This window comes from Semicossyphus pulcher, unplaced genomic scaffold (assembly GCF_022749685.1).
Source record: "Semicossyphus pulcher isolate SPU_LCO1_2020_fin unplaced genomic scaffold, fSemPul1.0.p SCAF_9, whole genome shotgun sequence".
NCBI lineage: Eukaryota > Metazoa > Chordata > Actinopteri > Labriformes > Labridae > Semicossyphus > Semicossyphus pulcher.
Window position 1 is genome coordinate 16,946,615 of NW_027211770.1, and position 15,592 is coordinate 16,962,206.

The 15,592-nt window shown below is 41.0% G+C and overlaps 1 protein-coding gene across 1 annotated transcript in view; it reads right to left on the bottom strand.

Annotated features, from left to right (window-relative positions):
• LOC138583582 (dynein axonemal heavy chain 11) overlaps positions 1-14,545 on the bottom strand; it is a 35,968-nt gene extending 21,423 nt beyond the window's left edge. Inside the window, exons 1-44 of the mRNA XM_069655467.1 lie at positions 14,330-14,545; positions 13,955-14,098; positions 13,640-13,833; positions 13,353-13,542; positions 13,147-13,246; positions 12,825-13,036; positions 12,426-12,647; positions 12,175-12,339; positions 11,942-12,058; positions 11,709-11,846; positions 11,506-11,618; positions 11,226-11,421; positions 10,793-10,897; positions 10,258-10,653; positions 9,692-10,024; positions 8,746-9,000; positions 8,484-8,653; positions 8,181-8,403; positions 7,955-8,071; positions 7,754-7,840; positions 7,506-7,664; positions 7,189-7,272; positions 6,902-7,060; positions 6,676-6,798; positions 6,098-6,220; positions 5,319-5,543; positions 5,147-5,238; positions 4,936-5,062; positions 4,699-4,851; positions 4,377-4,610; positions 3,276-3,407; positions 3,011-3,171; positions 2,742-2,898; positions 2,503-2,648; positions 2,308-2,424; positions 2,084-2,222; positions 1,842-1,934; positions 1,562-1,756; positions 1,408-1,485; positions 1,184-1,316; positions 943-1,070; positions 514-662; positions 246-396; positions 26-157 (exon numbers count right to left, since the gene is read on the bottom strand). Coding sequence (XP_069511568.1) covers positions 26-157; positions 246-396; positions 514-662; positions 943-1,070; positions 1,184-1,316; positions 1,408-1,485; positions 1,562-1,756; positions 1,842-1,934; positions 2,084-2,222; positions 2,308-2,424; positions 2,503-2,648; positions 2,742-2,898; positions 3,011-3,171; positions 3,276-3,407; positions 4,377-4,610; positions 4,699-4,851; positions 4,936-5,062; positions 5,147-5,238; positions 5,319-5,543; positions 6,098-6,220; positions 6,676-6,798; positions 6,902-7,060; positions 7,189-7,272; positions 7,506-7,664; positions 7,754-7,840; positions 7,955-8,071; positions 8,181-8,403; positions 8,484-8,653; positions 8,746-9,000; positions 9,692-10,024; positions 10,258-10,653; positions 10,793-10,897; positions 11,226-11,421; positions 11,506-11,618; positions 11,709-11,846; positions 11,942-12,058; positions 12,175-12,339; positions 12,426-12,647; positions 12,825-13,036; positions 13,147-13,246; positions 13,353-13,542; positions 13,640-13,833; positions 13,955-14,098; positions 14,330-14,545 — 7,083 coding nt within the window. The remainder of the gene's footprint in view (positions 1-25; positions 158-245; positions 397-513; positions 663-942; positions 1,071-1,183; positions 1,317-1,407; positions 1,486-1,561; positions 1,757-1,841; positions 1,935-2,083; positions 2,223-2,307; positions 2,425-2,502; positions 2,649-2,741; positions 2,899-3,010; positions 3,172-3,275; positions 3,408-4,376; positions 4,611-4,698; positions 4,852-4,935; positions 5,063-5,146; positions 5,239-5,318; positions 5,544-6,097; positions 6,221-6,675; positions 6,799-6,901; positions 7,061-7,188; positions 7,273-7,505; positions 7,665-7,753; positions 7,841-7,954; positions 8,072-8,180; positions 8,404-8,483; positions 8,654-8,745; positions 9,001-9,691; positions 10,025-10,257; positions 10,654-10,792; positions 10,898-11,225; positions 11,422-11,505; positions 11,619-11,708; positions 11,847-11,941; positions 12,059-12,174; positions 12,340-12,425; positions 12,648-12,824; positions 13,037-13,146; positions 13,247-13,352; positions 13,543-13,639; positions 13,834-13,954; positions 14,099-14,329) is intronic.
• Positions 14,546-15,592: the final 1,047 nt, after the last annotated feature.

A 15,592-nucleotide genomic window follows, 5' to 3' on the forward strand; every position in this document is an offset into this window, starting at 1 on the left:
CAGTTGGATTAAACCAAAGTAATACCTGATCTTGATACAGGGCCCCACCAAAAGCCCAGATGCAGGCAAAGGTGAAGTAGGTCTCGTAGAGCTCACGTGGAGAGTCCGATGGTATATTTTCTGGGGTTAGGAGGCAGTCTAGCAAAGTGCAGAGAGTCTGAAGGAGAAGAGAATAATTATGTTCGGATTTGTGTCTGTATACAAAACAGAAATAAATTCAGTGTACATGCTTGTTTATTGTGTACCTGCACCATAGAGTTTTCTGAGACCGGAGTGATGGTCTTGAATGTGTTTCGCATCTGCTCGACACAACGAGGGACATATTTTTCAAACAGTATGGTGAGGTGAGCTCTTTCTGTTTGCCGCTCTCGTCGGTCAATCCAGCTGGCAACGTACCTGAGCAATAATCAAAGAAAACATTTGTGGCTTGTCTTCTGAGTACAATGTGAAGAGATTGCGCTGAAAGCTTTAAAAATGCTTTGATATTATGTGAACACAGTCCGAGTGACTCACGGGTTCCAGCCCAGGTCCTGGTGGTTAACATAGAGAATTCCTGCTCTGGACACGGTGGCAGGAGTGGCCGTCTTTAGGTGACTGATTTCAAACACCAGTCTCATGGAAGGAGTCAGAGGCACACGCTCATTACTGGCCAGAGTCAGGACCTGAGATATTTTGTGAAGTAAATAAATATCAGGAAAATCGTGTGGTAAATATGAAGGACAAACTAGTAACACCTTCATATCGCAAAAAGTTTGACAGACTTGCTTCAGAACATTTCAAAGGAGCAAGATCACTGTGACATGATTCATCGTGCTGTAAAAAGAGCTCACACTCCAGGAAGTGATTGCTGAAGGAGGGGGGAAGCAAACATCTTTTTCTATCTCTACCACCTGGGTTGCTATGTGTTGTACAACAGTGTATGGCTGAACAGGAGGGAGGTACCTTGTTGTCATCCATCACTGTGTTGAGTGATTCAATCCACATCGGATCAATGTCTCCATCCAACACAATCCACTTAGGTCCTTTGTGGGAGATGTTTGCTTGCTCTCGCATCAGTGATGAAAGCAAACCTTACGCAGAGATTGAAGAAGCAAAAGATCACAAGGTATCAACACCTAAAATGGGTTAGAACTGGTTTATGTGTGAAACAGTTGTTATTCTCATTTAAAAGCTCTCTGTTTACCATCTTTCCACTCTCGAGTTGCAGGATGGACAAAACCGAACAATTCATCTCTGTCCACTGCCTTTGGATTGAGGTCATTCCATACTGGTTTCCTCTTCAGGTTTACATAGGTGTTATGGAGAACTCGCAGAATCTATTGAAAGATAAACACCTGAAATCTGAAACATGTTACAAAATTTAATTTGGCATTTACTTTAAGAGGTTTTAAGGTAACACAATCGAACCTGGCTTTTTCCAGTCCCCGCCTTTCCAAGAACGAAGACAGAATGACGCACTGCCATGAGTTCCTCCAGCTGCACCACCTGACAAAAACAAATGTTTAGAAAAAGATTCTTTTTTTTAAGCATTGACAAATTATTCACCATATTGTGTCAACACCTTAAGGATGAAGGACTCCTCAGGCTGGAGTCTGAGCTCTTGTGTGGTCTTTCGGACGGCCTTTTCAAATTCAAAGTCTCTCTCTCTCTCCACCTCCAGGCCTGGAAACAGATCTCCCAGCAGTCCCAAGAAGATAGTCACATCCTTGGTCACAATTTTAGGCATGTTGAAGTCCCTCAGCGCACGCATCAGCACCTGGGATATAAAATGCACTTTTAGATTATATATGAAAATTAGTTTTAGTCTTGTGGCTGTGAGATGACCAACATATACAAGTCACCTGGTCCTCTGGTCTACTCTTGTCTCTTCTTCTCAGCGCCCCGGCCACAACCAGAACAGACTTGACAGCACGCAATCCCCAATCATAGTGGTCCTAATAGACGAATGAGAACCGGCAGTAAAGATGTGTATTCCTGTGTTTTATGTGGTAAAATACAAACTAAAAGGATTTATTGTGCCCCTAAAGGAGCAGTAAAAAAACCCACATCATGAATGCATTATGAAACAGTGCTTTTCTCCTACCTGCTTGGAGAGCAGCTCTTTGCAGAGAGTGTACAGAGCAATAAACTTCCTGGCTAGAAGCTTAGCCCCGCGGAAACCCTCTGCCACCAACATGATCTCACAGATAAGCTCAGTGTCAGGCACCACCATGGCGCAGGGTCTACAGCGGGACACAGGCAATGCAGAATAAGTACTTAATGCTGAGAAAAGAGACACTTTAAATCAAGTTATTGTATCCTTCCTACCTGAAAAGAGCCTTGAGGTTCTCAGGCAGCTCTGTCCTGCCTGCATAGCCAGGGTTCATGGTGATGAAAATCCCCACAGAGGGCTTTAAGACGATGTCTTTATCCAGGAACAGAAACCTGTGGGGTTGCACAGAGTTAACACAGTTTCCACTCTTACAACATAAAGGCTTCATGTATTTGGCTTTACTTGATCACCTTTTCTTCTTAGAGCGAATGGCGTCCTGTATAGTTTTGACCTGCACTGCTACCACTGAGAGAACATCCACAGCAATACGATTGAACTCATCAAAGCAGCCCCAGGCTCCAGTCTGGGCCAGACCTTTGTAGATATTTCCAATTGACTGAATATAAAGAAAGAACCCAGATGTGTTTATTTGAATATCTAATCAACTGATCAAAGGGAATTATTGTGAATAGTCAGCTTAATTTCACACCTTGTAGTCCATCTGTTCTGAGCAGTTGAAGATGTATACCATAACGCCCAAAGCTCTGCCAAGATCCTTAGTGGTCTCAGTCTTTCCTGTTCCAGCGGGGCCTGCTGGGGCTCCGCTCATGGTCAGGTGGAGTGACTGAGTTAAGGTGATGTAACACCTAAAAAAACCCATAGCAACACACAGAGAACACTTATTTACGCATGCTGAATGTAGTGAATGTATGGATACATTACATACATAGACTGAAAGCAGATAAGCAGCAGACTTACCGGTCTGTGAGGGGAGTGATGACTAGACGCGGCGTATTTCCGAGATACTCGTAAGAGTAAAGGAACTGAGCATCACAGATGTTGACGAAGCAGTGATGCTGCTGCTCGGACCAGCAATGTCGGAGCTGGGAAAGCCACTGGAAGGCCTGCGAGGTGCTGACCTGTGAACAAAGATAACTGCTTTAATAGTTTGTAATAGTAACCAAAGTTCGTTCTGTCAGACAAAAAGAAAATGCGGATTATGGCATGGTTCACTTGTTGTCACCTTTTGGGCCATGAGGCTGGAAACAATGTCTCGTGCGTGAACATCAATAGTGCATATAGTCATGATTTTCTGTCTGTTGCCTGAGCTCAGCTCGCCCAGCAGCAAGCCGATCAACAAGTTGAGCTGTGAAATCTGGTGGAGAAAAGAAAAACAGGTTATAAGCTGAGGAAAATAGACAAAAGTTCAAACAAGCAGACACATTTAAACTCAGACATAAGACTGATATTATATCTGCTAGTCAGTATTAAAAATCACTTGAATTCACGCAGAACAACATGCATATGGATTTAACAGAAACACATTTTAATACTTATTGACAACATGGACTTTATGGACAAAATCAAAAGTAGTCTTGTGTCTCTTCTTTGACCAAAACATCATTGGATGTCTTGCATTTGTCACTGGCCCTCTTTGACAGCAGATCCAATCAGTGCAGCGCAGTGCGTCGAAGGGAGTGAGAGATTATTCAAACAGCAACCAAGGACAGGCTAACCTTAAATAGTGCTGATGAAACTGACAAGACTGATAACATAACTGTGAGCGGAGCAGACAACGAGGCTCTGCAAAACCTGGCTCAGGTCACCGAGTATGGTGTACTATAATAGAGACATTATGGAGAAACACGTTCATCGTCTTTAGCAGTCTTTAGCACACACAAATCAGTCAAATGAAATACTAGCTAAATGTGCATTCAAATATACAGAATGCATCTTTACATAAAATAATAGTATAAACAAAAACAGTAAAGGCTCCTTTTACTGTGGTCAATTAATACATAAACTTATGTCATTATTAAACATGCTCATTATCCAATACGGTGGTTATTTGTGTGTTTCTGTGTTTTGTGGATGTTCTGTGCTGGGTCCCATATCACAACACTATGGTAATACATTTAATTTATTACACTACAAATTATAAGAGTACTGAATAAATACCCTGATTGGCCCAGCAACTTTAAGTAAAGCATACTAAAGGTCCCCAATAAGGAAATATTGACAAATATGTTGTTGTTTCTCATTTTGGATCTTAGTCTGCTTTTCTTGCCAACTAAGCTGCATTTTATTGAAATCTCTTATTATGAGTGTTCACTCGTCACTGTACCTGTTTCTTGTTGTAGTCTTTTAGTGCAGACTCGAATCCTTCCTCCAGTCTTTTGAACACAAGCTCCATATCATTGCTCCACCAGATCTGAGATCCGGTGAGAGCCACTTGAGCAGGGAAGTCAAGAATCCACTGCTCTCTGGGACGATCCTCGTACACAGACACGGCCTCAGACAGGTGACCCCTGACACATTCCCTCATAGTTTCCTCCAGACAAGTGAGCCATGCTTCCACCTAATGTCAAGCATATTTACTATTAGCTGACTTATTTCATGAAATGTAAAAAGTAATTCAGATCCTTTACCACTGAATTTAATCTTACCGGCCCGGTACAGCAACATTCATTCTGGAATGGGACGTATTCCCTCTCTTTGCTGTACATGCTCACTGCTACTTTAGGATTATCCAACTGTTCATTTTCAGCAAACTCAAGATCTGACATGTTGTCAAATAATTTTGAGAGATGAACAGTAACCTGCAAAAGACAGTGAGTCCTTCAGTTCGTCATGAGAAATACAGGGGTGTAAGACTGTCACTACGAAATTCCACATAATTGTACCTCTCTGGGACGACTCCCTTTAGAGAGGATGTCCAACAAGTCTGCAGATGAAATAAAGTAGAATCGTGGAAATGCAAGTCTCTTTGACTCCAGGTATTCAGCGAGAGCTTTTTCACACAATGCCAGCCTGTTCAGAGAGAGAGTACGAAAAAGTGAGCAAAAAACATCAAACTGCAGTTTATATTGATAGTGTGATGAAATGAACGTGAACCTTTTTTGCAGATCCTCTAACTTGTCAAACAGATCAGGTTTGTTCGTGGCCTCAATTACATTTTTAGTCTTTGCACTTTCCAACATTAACCCCTGGAAAAAAAAAATCCATGTTAACAATGGTAACAATGATGGAATTTGCATAATTACATGACAGGCATATTAATGCAGACCTGAAATTCTGCATCTATGGCTTGGAATCTGTGTGCATCTGCAGGCAGCTGCTGGCAGATGTCATCACAGCCTTTGAAGATGCTTTGCAGGTAGATCCATGTCCTCTGGACCTCCATCCACACCAGCAGCACAGAGTCAGCCACAGTCAGCTGTTTCTGTAGCTCCACTACCTGGAGCAGGAAGTGATCCACGTGCTTGCTCTGAAAAATGCCCTGGAGCTGAACCTTGAGGATGAGGACATAGAGGTATGAAAAAGCATTTGGTTAAATGTAAAACTGAAATGCACCAAGCTAACAACTGACCTGCAGCAAAAGAAAACCATGTCTTGTTACTATTAACCTTATAACATATTTAAGTTTAATTTCAGTGCATATTCAACCTTATCTGCATACCATGCCATAAAAAAGTGGGGGAGGGAAGCAGTCTAGTTACACAAAGATGGAGACACTAGAGTGGCAAGACTTCTAATTGCTGGCTATAACCCCCCAATGCATCTGGTGTACATGTACAAAGAGCGCCACAGAGCAACAATGCCCTGTGTCCTACAGCAGCTATAAATCTAAAGACTCAATAGGGACCTCTCTAGTCTCAGTTGTGCTGTTTGGCAGTCAGACGGGGCGGCCCCTGTCTGCACTCTCATCTCTATTCAGCACTTTACTATCACAGCTTCTTACAGACAACTGGTCTCGAGAACCTGTTCTTGAGCAAAATAGCCATTATGCACAATAAAGGCCACACATAAAGTTTTAGTGTCTATATTAGTGTTTCAGATATTTACCTGATGATCCTCAAGAGTTTCAATTAGCTCCTCGTCACATTTAAGCAGTGGCACAGATGTTTGGTAATGGTTTTCATATGAAAGCTCCATTGAGTCCCACGTTTGACTTATTTGTGTCACAACCTGAAATACAAAACAATGACCATCAATATGTGAACATTTTGATTAAAAACCTGCTGCATGTACTACAAAAAGCGCTCTAGGAGGAACCCCTGAATAAAATGAAGTTACTTCATTAGCTTATTTTGATTTTGGTTGCATTAGATGAAATGTAACTTAATGAATTTGGAAAATATTCATCCTTACTTTATGCAGGATGGCAACGTAATGGATGTTTGATGGCATTGTGCTTTACATATGCATCCAAATATTGAAGCTATCAAAGCTCTAGATCTAGTGTTTACTTTACAGAACCCTATTTATAATGCGTAGTACTCTCAGAGGTCTTGCTTTTATATTTTGCACATCATTCTTGAATGATATAATAATAAAAGGGCTTTGAGGTTTGCTGGGAAGTTTCATAGTGAGAATAACTCTAAGACCGTTGATATGTTTGACCACAATAATTGAAGACGAACCTTCTCTATGGCCATTTCTTTAACCGCCTTATCCACTATGTTGCGGACTTTGTCTTCCAGCAAATGGAGCTGCAGGGCCAAGAGGTCTTCCAACCTGGTGCTGTCAGTCACAGTGAAGTTCATCTGTTTAACAAGATTTTTTGTCATGATACAAAGTCAAAGATATTTTTCATTCAAGAAAAAACATTGCTCTACAGCAGGAACTCTGCTGTGTGTATTTAAGCACCTGTGTCGTTCTAATTAGCTGCACCCAGTGGCGCTCCCTTATTGCCAGGTTCTGTAGCTGACTCACGGCCCGCAATGACGTCAACAGGTTCTTTACATAAAGGTCTAACCCAGAATACACATCCCACACGCGAGCCTCTTTGTCAAGCTTCCGCATGTCCTACACAAACAGAAGGTAGGTAAACATAATTAGTTATTAGGGGCATCTGTTACAAACAGCATTGGTGCATGACAGCAAGACAGCAGGAGAGATGAGCTGGTGTGATGTAGCACTGTTGGTGACCTCACCTTGGCAAACCTCCTCAATTCTGCATCCATCTGGTCCACGTTTATCTGCCTCCATTTGGTCTTTGTCCAGTTTTCCACACTGCTCTGTATAGATAAAGACAAATGCAGAGGGGTCAATGGGCTGAGGGTGCTTAATGGGGACATTCAGAGGCCACAGGGTATTCAAAGAATCAGTGACAGTCTCTAAGAGGACAGGTTGTCAACTTACTGGGGTATTGGAGGAGTTATTAGGGTATTGTACAAGGGAGACGAGGCCCTCAGCTGTATTTCCATTTCTTCCAGACATTTCAGAATACTTAATTTGTAACGCTATTTACCTGCACAAACACAGCAATGTCCCACAGTTCTTTGAGGACCACGATCTCTCGTCTGCAGAGCTTGATGTCTTTGAAGTCAGAAATAGTGACGTCAAACAGCTTCGTGGACTCCTGTAGCTCTGCTACCTCTCTCTCCATGTCTTGGATGGCTTTTTCAGACTACAAAACAACACGTGGCAATCATCATCAGTGTACAGTACATTAACATCTCATTTTAATCCTTAAGTTAAGCAATAGTTAACTCCTACTTTGTCCAGACTACTGTAGGGATGCACTGCACTGTAAGTGAAGGGCGCCGTTGCTCTGAACATGTCCCGGAATTTGTTTTGTTTCACCTGGAAAATAAGAAATCACTATTTTATAGTCTTCACACTGGGCTTTTCAATAAAATGGCTTCAACTGTGTATATATTATTTCTATGAATATAAAAGTAAAAAATGACGGGTTACCTCAAATGCCATGCACCTTCTTCGTAAAACCATCACTTCTGCATTCTGCATGGGTGCCACATCATGCCTCACTTTTACTGCCAGTTTTTTGGCCCCACTCCATTTCTCAGGAAGTTCCTAAAGACAGAATAATTATTCAGATTTCCCAAAAGTTAAATTGCCAAGAAATTCATGTCATATTGTTATCACATTGTTTTAGGAGCATAAACCCATTACTTTTCTTTACCTCCAGCTGAGAATAGACCTTGTCTGGTATGGTCACTCCGTACTGCTCCAGGAGGACTATCATGTCTCTAAGAGGCTCAAACATCTTGTCTGTGGATGTTTGTCTGTCTCTCACAGCCAGCAGGTGACTCATCACTTCCACCAAGCCGCAGTGGTTTCCTTTAGCCACAGATTGGCCGAGTCCCTCAACGGTGGCTCGGACAAACTGCTGCAGCTCATCAAGACTGAGAGGAAGAGCACGCACAGTGAGAACAACTGCTGTTACACTTGATCTGCATTTTAAGACATGCAGCAATTAACTTACCTGTTAGTGACATATGTCAAGAGGTGCTCTTTAAAAAGCCAGCTCCACTTCTTTAAAGTGTTCAGGAGGCTCACTTTAAAGAACTTGATATCCACCCGAAACCATCCGTTGAATACCATGAAGTCTTCCATCTTGGACATTTCAGCATACATATCCTCATAGTAATCTATCTGTAGCACAATAAGAGCACAATAGAGATTACAATTCAGACACCTGCCATGTGTGTGATATCGTTATTCATAATACAAATAAACCATTTAACCTGTTCTTTGAAGTTATCGATTGTAGGCGGGCTCTCAGGGAGTGCGTCTGCTTCATAAGCCTCCATCTCTTCGTCTGTAAGTACACGTCCATACAGGAGGAACTGACTGAGAAACTCAGCCCTGTCATCTTGCCAGAGGTGGGTGTAGCAGTCAAACTTTCTCTGGTAATTGATTGCTTTCTTGAGGACGTTCTCCACTCGCTCCATTATTTCTTGTCTCAGGTCCAACAAATCTAGCATTTTATCCATCACATCCTGTAAGAGTTATATTACATGATATATGATGTGAGGAGTATCCACTATTTGTAGAAGAATACACTGTAAAGAGTTACTACAAGAGGAGAGTAGACTTCTTAGATTGTAGGAGGGGTAAACATAGAATGATCCTTTTTAACTTTTTCAAATTAAACTATGAATGATAATAAAATCTGAACAGAAAATTTACTTAATTACACCCCTTGTTTTTTATATATAATATTAAAGTTGTATTTTACCCAATCTACCCAGCCAACCCAGTCTACTCCTATTGTCCTTTGTCGCCTTGGATAACCTCTCATATGGCTTTCCAACCCCATACATAAATCTGTTTTCCTTCCATACAAGACTAAAAGGGAGCCAAAGTCTTTCTAATGGTAGGGACACATCTATGATCTATAAACACCTGTAAAAAAAAATAACAATAAAAGGCTTAAATATAAGATCTAGACGTCAGCAACATTGGAGCCTGTTAAACAGTTCTGCAAAAGCCTCCCTATTTAAGGATAACTTTATCTATAAAGTCTTAAATATGTGTTATAGTCTTTATATATGTTGAACCAAGCAGGTTAAAAAATAGGGGTTTACTGTGACTTTGTGAGATTGTAAAAGGCAACAGATGTTCAGAGAAGCAAACCTTTGTAATTAGTAAAAAGAGTTAGATTTAGCATCCCAATCTACAGTGGTGTACCTGGTAGTTCTCCATGTTATGATGAGCAGCCACTCTGTTAATATTCACTGAAGTCTTGAATATGTCTCCGACCAGTCCTTCTATCAGCTCATAGAAACCATCCCCTGCATCTCGCTCCAACGAGGGGAGGAAGACCATTCCTGCGCTACCCAGCGTCAACTGAGCCTCAAACAGAGGGGTCTGTTTTGGCCACGATTCCATGTTGTCCGCAAAGAACTGAAGAGAGTTGCTGATGTAGCTGAAGAGCCCCTCCACCACCATCTCGTCCACATACTCCAGGTAGAACTGCCACGCTTCTGACCCAGAATCAGCATGGAAAAGGACCGTGTTCTCCTGGAAGGATTGGGAAAACAAATCCGCTCAATGTGCTCACATTCAATGCTATTGGCTACTGTAAAAGCCAATCACTATCCTCCCTCGCTTCCTCTTTTCACAGTAAAAAAACACTTAAACAAGAAGAATAAAATAAAACTTTGCTGTTTTAAAGGGAACTGTTAGTTATAATAAAGCAACATAAATCTATAATGTATTAGAATGAATATCATCATAAATCTGTTCGTACTCACCTGTACAAGCTTGTGGATAGAGTCTCCATCCTTCTTCATGGAGCTGTACTTCTTGTTGACTCGCTCCTCCCTGTCTTCCAGCTGTATGAGCGAGCCTTTCTTGTTATCCTTTCTGCAGAACATAACCTGTTTGCTCCATCCCTTCATCATTGACTGGATGGCTTCACAGTTTTCCTTCGCTTTACTGACTCGACGTACAAGGTCGCAGACCGCGTCCTTGATGGTGCTAATGAAGCTCCAGCAGTCGGGATTCTGCCACGTCAGGTCAGACTCTGCTCTTGTCAACTGTAGGTCAATGGACTGCAGATCAGCTCTGATGAGAGGGAGTTCCACCTCTAGCACTGTCTGCTTTAGCTTGTTGTACCACTGAACTAACAGCTGCAGACTGCTGACATACTAGAAGATATACAAGTGGGGAAGATGTATATTTATAGCATATAAAGGATCATACAAAAAACAGATCGTTTATTGTTAAACTCAAACAGGATGGGTTAGTGTAGAAGTGAAGCCATAGAGTGGTATGTTTGTTTCTTACTTTTGTGAACATGAAACGCTTCTCAAAAACAGTCATTGCAGCTTCAGGGATCTTGATCTTACTGAGAGTCTGAATATATTTCACATCTTTCAAGACTTCGGACAGCTGAGGAACAAACGGAGAAAGTGATCAACAGTCAAAGTAGGGTGGTGGTAAAATGTTTTGTATCTAACAGAAACCCAAGAAGAAAATAAAAACACAAAACAAACTGTCACAAATAACTTGCTTACCATGCTGTTTTTGTAACAACTTATACAACAAGGAGAGAGACAGCTAGAGTCAAGTATAAACTGACACTTATTAAGTTATTGCCCTGTTTCGGGTTTTTATGTCATGTCTATGTAATCAGTCTAACAGTTAGCATGAAAATAATTTACCATACATGGATGTTTGCATAAGTGATTTCATGTTTGCAAGGTATCAAATCAATTACCTTCGTATCGAAGTTGACTGAGATCAGACTCGATGAAGCATCTCGTGAGAGAAGGGGCTGGTTCAGGTTGATCAGGCAGGTCTGTTCCAAACCCTTACACCAGTCAGAGTACAGGTCCTCCTCGTACTGGTCCAGGTGCCTCAACAACTCCATGTACATGCTGTCCTCCTTCACCAACTCTGCATCTCCTGCAGACCTGGAAATAGCAAATCCTTCTAACTACCTATGTTTTTGAATTCATTCATCCATTCATTAGAAGTAGTCATGTGTTTTTACTGACCCGAACAGCGATTTTATTTTTTCCCATGGTGTTTGAATGCGCTCTCTGAGCATTTTCGCCCACTTCAAAGCTCCCGATGTGTGAGCCATGTTTTTATTCAGACCACTCTCCATCTGTAAAGTAAGAATGGAAAGGGTTATTGCATACAACATACCCACTGTGTCTTGCCTACTTAATGCAAATGTCCCTTCTGCTTACAGTACCTGATTGAGCTGAGATTTAAACAGACATTTACATTTCACCAGCTCTTCTCTGAAATGCTGCTGCAGTAGAAGGAAGTTGGGACTGAATATCTGTCGGATATGTCCTCTCTCCAGGAAGGGCCCAACAACAGTGAGCAGCTAAAGGACAAAAAACAAATATTGGTGTAGCACTTGAAAGTTCTTTCTTCCATCCATACTGTCACCACCTCATCCTTTTACCCAGTCTGGCTTACTTTAAATGCTGATTCCAGTCCTGAGCAATCCTTAAAGGCCAGACAGAGAAGGCTGGCAAGGTGGCATTCAAAGTCCACAATCCTCCCTTTGAAATCCTTGTACTCGTTTTCAAAATCCTTGAAAATTCAACAGTATTTAGTGCTAGACACCAGTGTCACACAATACATTATTAATAAATGAAGTAGCTATTCACAGAAATCTTAATCATATAAATGCTGATAAAAATATTCACCTGAGAGAAATCAAGAGGGCTGTTTTCACTCTGCTTTAAAGCTTGGCAGTGCTTATTGAACTCTCTGTACATCTGAGCAGCGTGCTCACTGTGGACTTTGCCTTTCAGTCCACCAAATTCCAGTTTCTCCATCCTTTGAAAGTCCAGCATAGTTGCAAACAAGTCCTGCAAAGATAACAGATGGTAATAGGAAACAAAGCATTAAATAAAAGCTCACTGCAGAACATGAACACAAAAAAATGTGATCCCACCTCCAGCTGTAGCATACGATTCAGGAACTGGTTGAAACGTGCAAAAATCATGGCAGATGGGAAATCCCAGGGTGCGTGTTTCACATGGTTGGCCAACCTCTCCCTCTGGGTCTGGTAACTGTGTCTAAAACATCTGAAGACTTTTATCACCCTTCTCACCATTTGTAGACTTTCCTCTAGATCCTCTCTGAGTAGCAGATCAGCAGAGAGGTATGTAGAAGCCTAAAGGGTGAAAGATTTAACAGATTTCACACAGACAAAATAATTCTGATTGACCAACATCGGCAAGGCATAAAAGACAAACTTCCGTGCAATGTGGCTAAATATGTTTGCAACACTTTTCAATGTATGTCACTTGGCGAAATCCATCCTTGAAGGTGTCTAAATGTGGATTCTCACCTGTTCAATGAGCAGATTGGAAAGTTCCTGCAGTAGCACCACAATGCGTGCTGGCCTTTGATAAGATTGGCAGTTGGTCCAAATAAGGTAGAGAGTGTGAAACAGTGCAGGGATCAACGTTTCCAAGTGAGGAAATTCGTCCTTTTCCAGTTGAGACAGTTGTGCATGTAGTGGCTGTAGATGGAGGTCAATGTCCTGAGCTTCCTGAAGTGCTTTTGATTGAAAAAAAATACTTTTAAATAAAACAACATTATCAGAGATAACTCGTTTTGATAATCACATTATGTTTTGTATCATGCATTTGACAATGTGCAAATCTTACCATGAAATACATTCCCTATCAGAGTCTTGATTGTGGGATGATAGCTGCTATCCATCATCTCCAGCATCTTTGCCATCTTCTGAACAACAGGACTCAGAAGCTGTGAGGGAAAGTAGAAAATACGTCAACAGAGAGAAGAGTGCCAGGATATAAAAGAAAGAAAATAGTTATTTTTGTGTTGGTTAGGAAAAAACAAGGGAACATGCCTGATGATAAATGTCCATCAGGTTGCTCTTCCTGGAAGCCCAAAACTTGAGCTCAGCATCGGGCCCTGGATTACAGCCTGTCATAAGTAGATCTAATGAATCCTCCTTCAAAATCTTCTGGATTAGATTGGTCCAGTTGATGACCTGGGTCTCTATGGCATGGGCCAGCGCCCTGTCATAGTTATTGTACCTGAGTGTGAAAATACATGTTGAGAGCATTTGTCAGTAGTTACTTTTGAGTATAAACAATGATCCCAGTCTCTGGAAAAAAAAGGATGTTTTCTTACATTTTTAAGGTGCTGTATGAATTTGCTATCCAGTTGGTTTCAGTTGGGATAGGGAGTATAGTTTTCCCTAAAATCTGCCCCTGCACAACTGATGTCTTATTGCACATGCTCTCAGCATGTCGAATGATGTCTTCAGACATCAGATTTGGCCACATGTGATGGTTTTTATTGTTTGACAGCAGTGGAACACACACCTAGTGAAAAGGCACAGACAGAATCTACCCAGGTCTCATAAAGGCACGTTTTATGTCTGCATAACAAAACATTTTCCAGCAAATACAACAAATACACTGGTGTATAATGGATCTATAATACCTGCTCAACCGTGCTTGACAGCTGCCGAAGTAGTGATGGAGACAAGAGGCCAAAAAGCAGATGTTCCTTGTAGTTTTCTGCAGTGACGGCAACATTTGTCTTCTTGAGGATGTAGATTTGCTTGTTTTGAGCAACAGTGGGGACCTGTATTTGAAATTGGGACACGATATTTTAACTGTTTGTACATGCAGATATTAGACATCAAATAAATAACATTAAATATGTTATGCTAAATCCATCAATTTAAATAACTTTCTGTAAGAGCTCTTAGCTTACCTAGCCTACAAGTCAATGGTACACATGTAAAGCTAGCTAGTTATGTAGCGTTATTAGCTGTATGTTATACGATATTTTCTATAAGAACCGTAACTTTACCTCATTAGAAGCGACCAGACATCCTTTTTTGGATGAAGAGAAAAATATAACTGGCTCCTTTTCAAAGAAGTCTTTCAGAAGTGTTTGAAACTCTTCGTTTACAACACTCTTCTCCCAAGTTGCACTGTTTAGTCGCAGCAGCAAGCAAACTTTCTCCTCCATAAACTTTACTCTGACGTCCTCCAGGAAAGAAGGCACACTTTCGTCGTCGGACATGATGGCTCTACGACCATACCGTGCTTTAGCCTCGTTACTTTCCTCAGTAAAGAGAAAAAAAGGAAAACGGGATTTTCTCCAGAAAGTTTCCTACTAAGTTAACTATTCAATTCTTGTTAGAATAGTTTAAAGTTACAAAGCTTCGTGTCTGAAAAAAGGACTGTAAGGAGCTCTACTGTGCTGGATGGGGGCGGGTCAGCATTCCGTTGCTTAGCAACAGCCACTCTCCTCAATCACTGCCTGATCACTGTCAGGTGTGTTTCGTTTTCTTGGACCAAAATGTGAAGGAACATAACTTTCTTCAAGGTTTCCTGCCAATGGAAGTCATGAAGATTTTAACTTAATCTTAACAATAGCTCTTTTATTAAAGCATACTATTATAGCCTACAGCTGAAGGTACCGTTTTACTTATTTTAAATGTGTGGTGTAAGTTAAAGGCATTAACTTGGAGTCAGATTGACAAAAAAATGTGGATGTTTAGCTAAGAAATATACTAAAAAATTAAAAAATGTATCACTGCACTGCCTTTCTGTGTTTAAATTTTCTGCATGCTTTACATCATTTTGCTTTGTGTTAAAAATTGAGTTAGGCTATGTCTATCTAGGAACATTTGTAAAGTCATCTAAGACATGTTTGATATGTAATTGAAGCCTTTTTTTGCTGGACTTTTAAGATGATCTGCTCTGACTTAAGGATAAAGGATTTGTTTTGAATTCAATTCCAAATAACCACCTCCAAAAATATTCACACTTTAGTTGAGAGACTTCAAACAGCATGTTTATTCGAAGGTTCATGTGCATACCTTGACCTATATTAATTTCATTGGGTGGTTGACCAATGACGTATAATCTATATGCAGTAATTCAGCATTCCTGGTTTAAACACCTGTGCGAATCTGTGGCCTCTTTTATGACAGGACTGGACGTGAAAGAGTCTAGCATTGGAGCCACAGACTGCAGTAAAGTGTATGTGATATACGTGTGTGTGACTAGTTTGACTGTTGTCGTAGCAGCAGAGCACTGTACCCAGCAACTGCCATTTACAAGG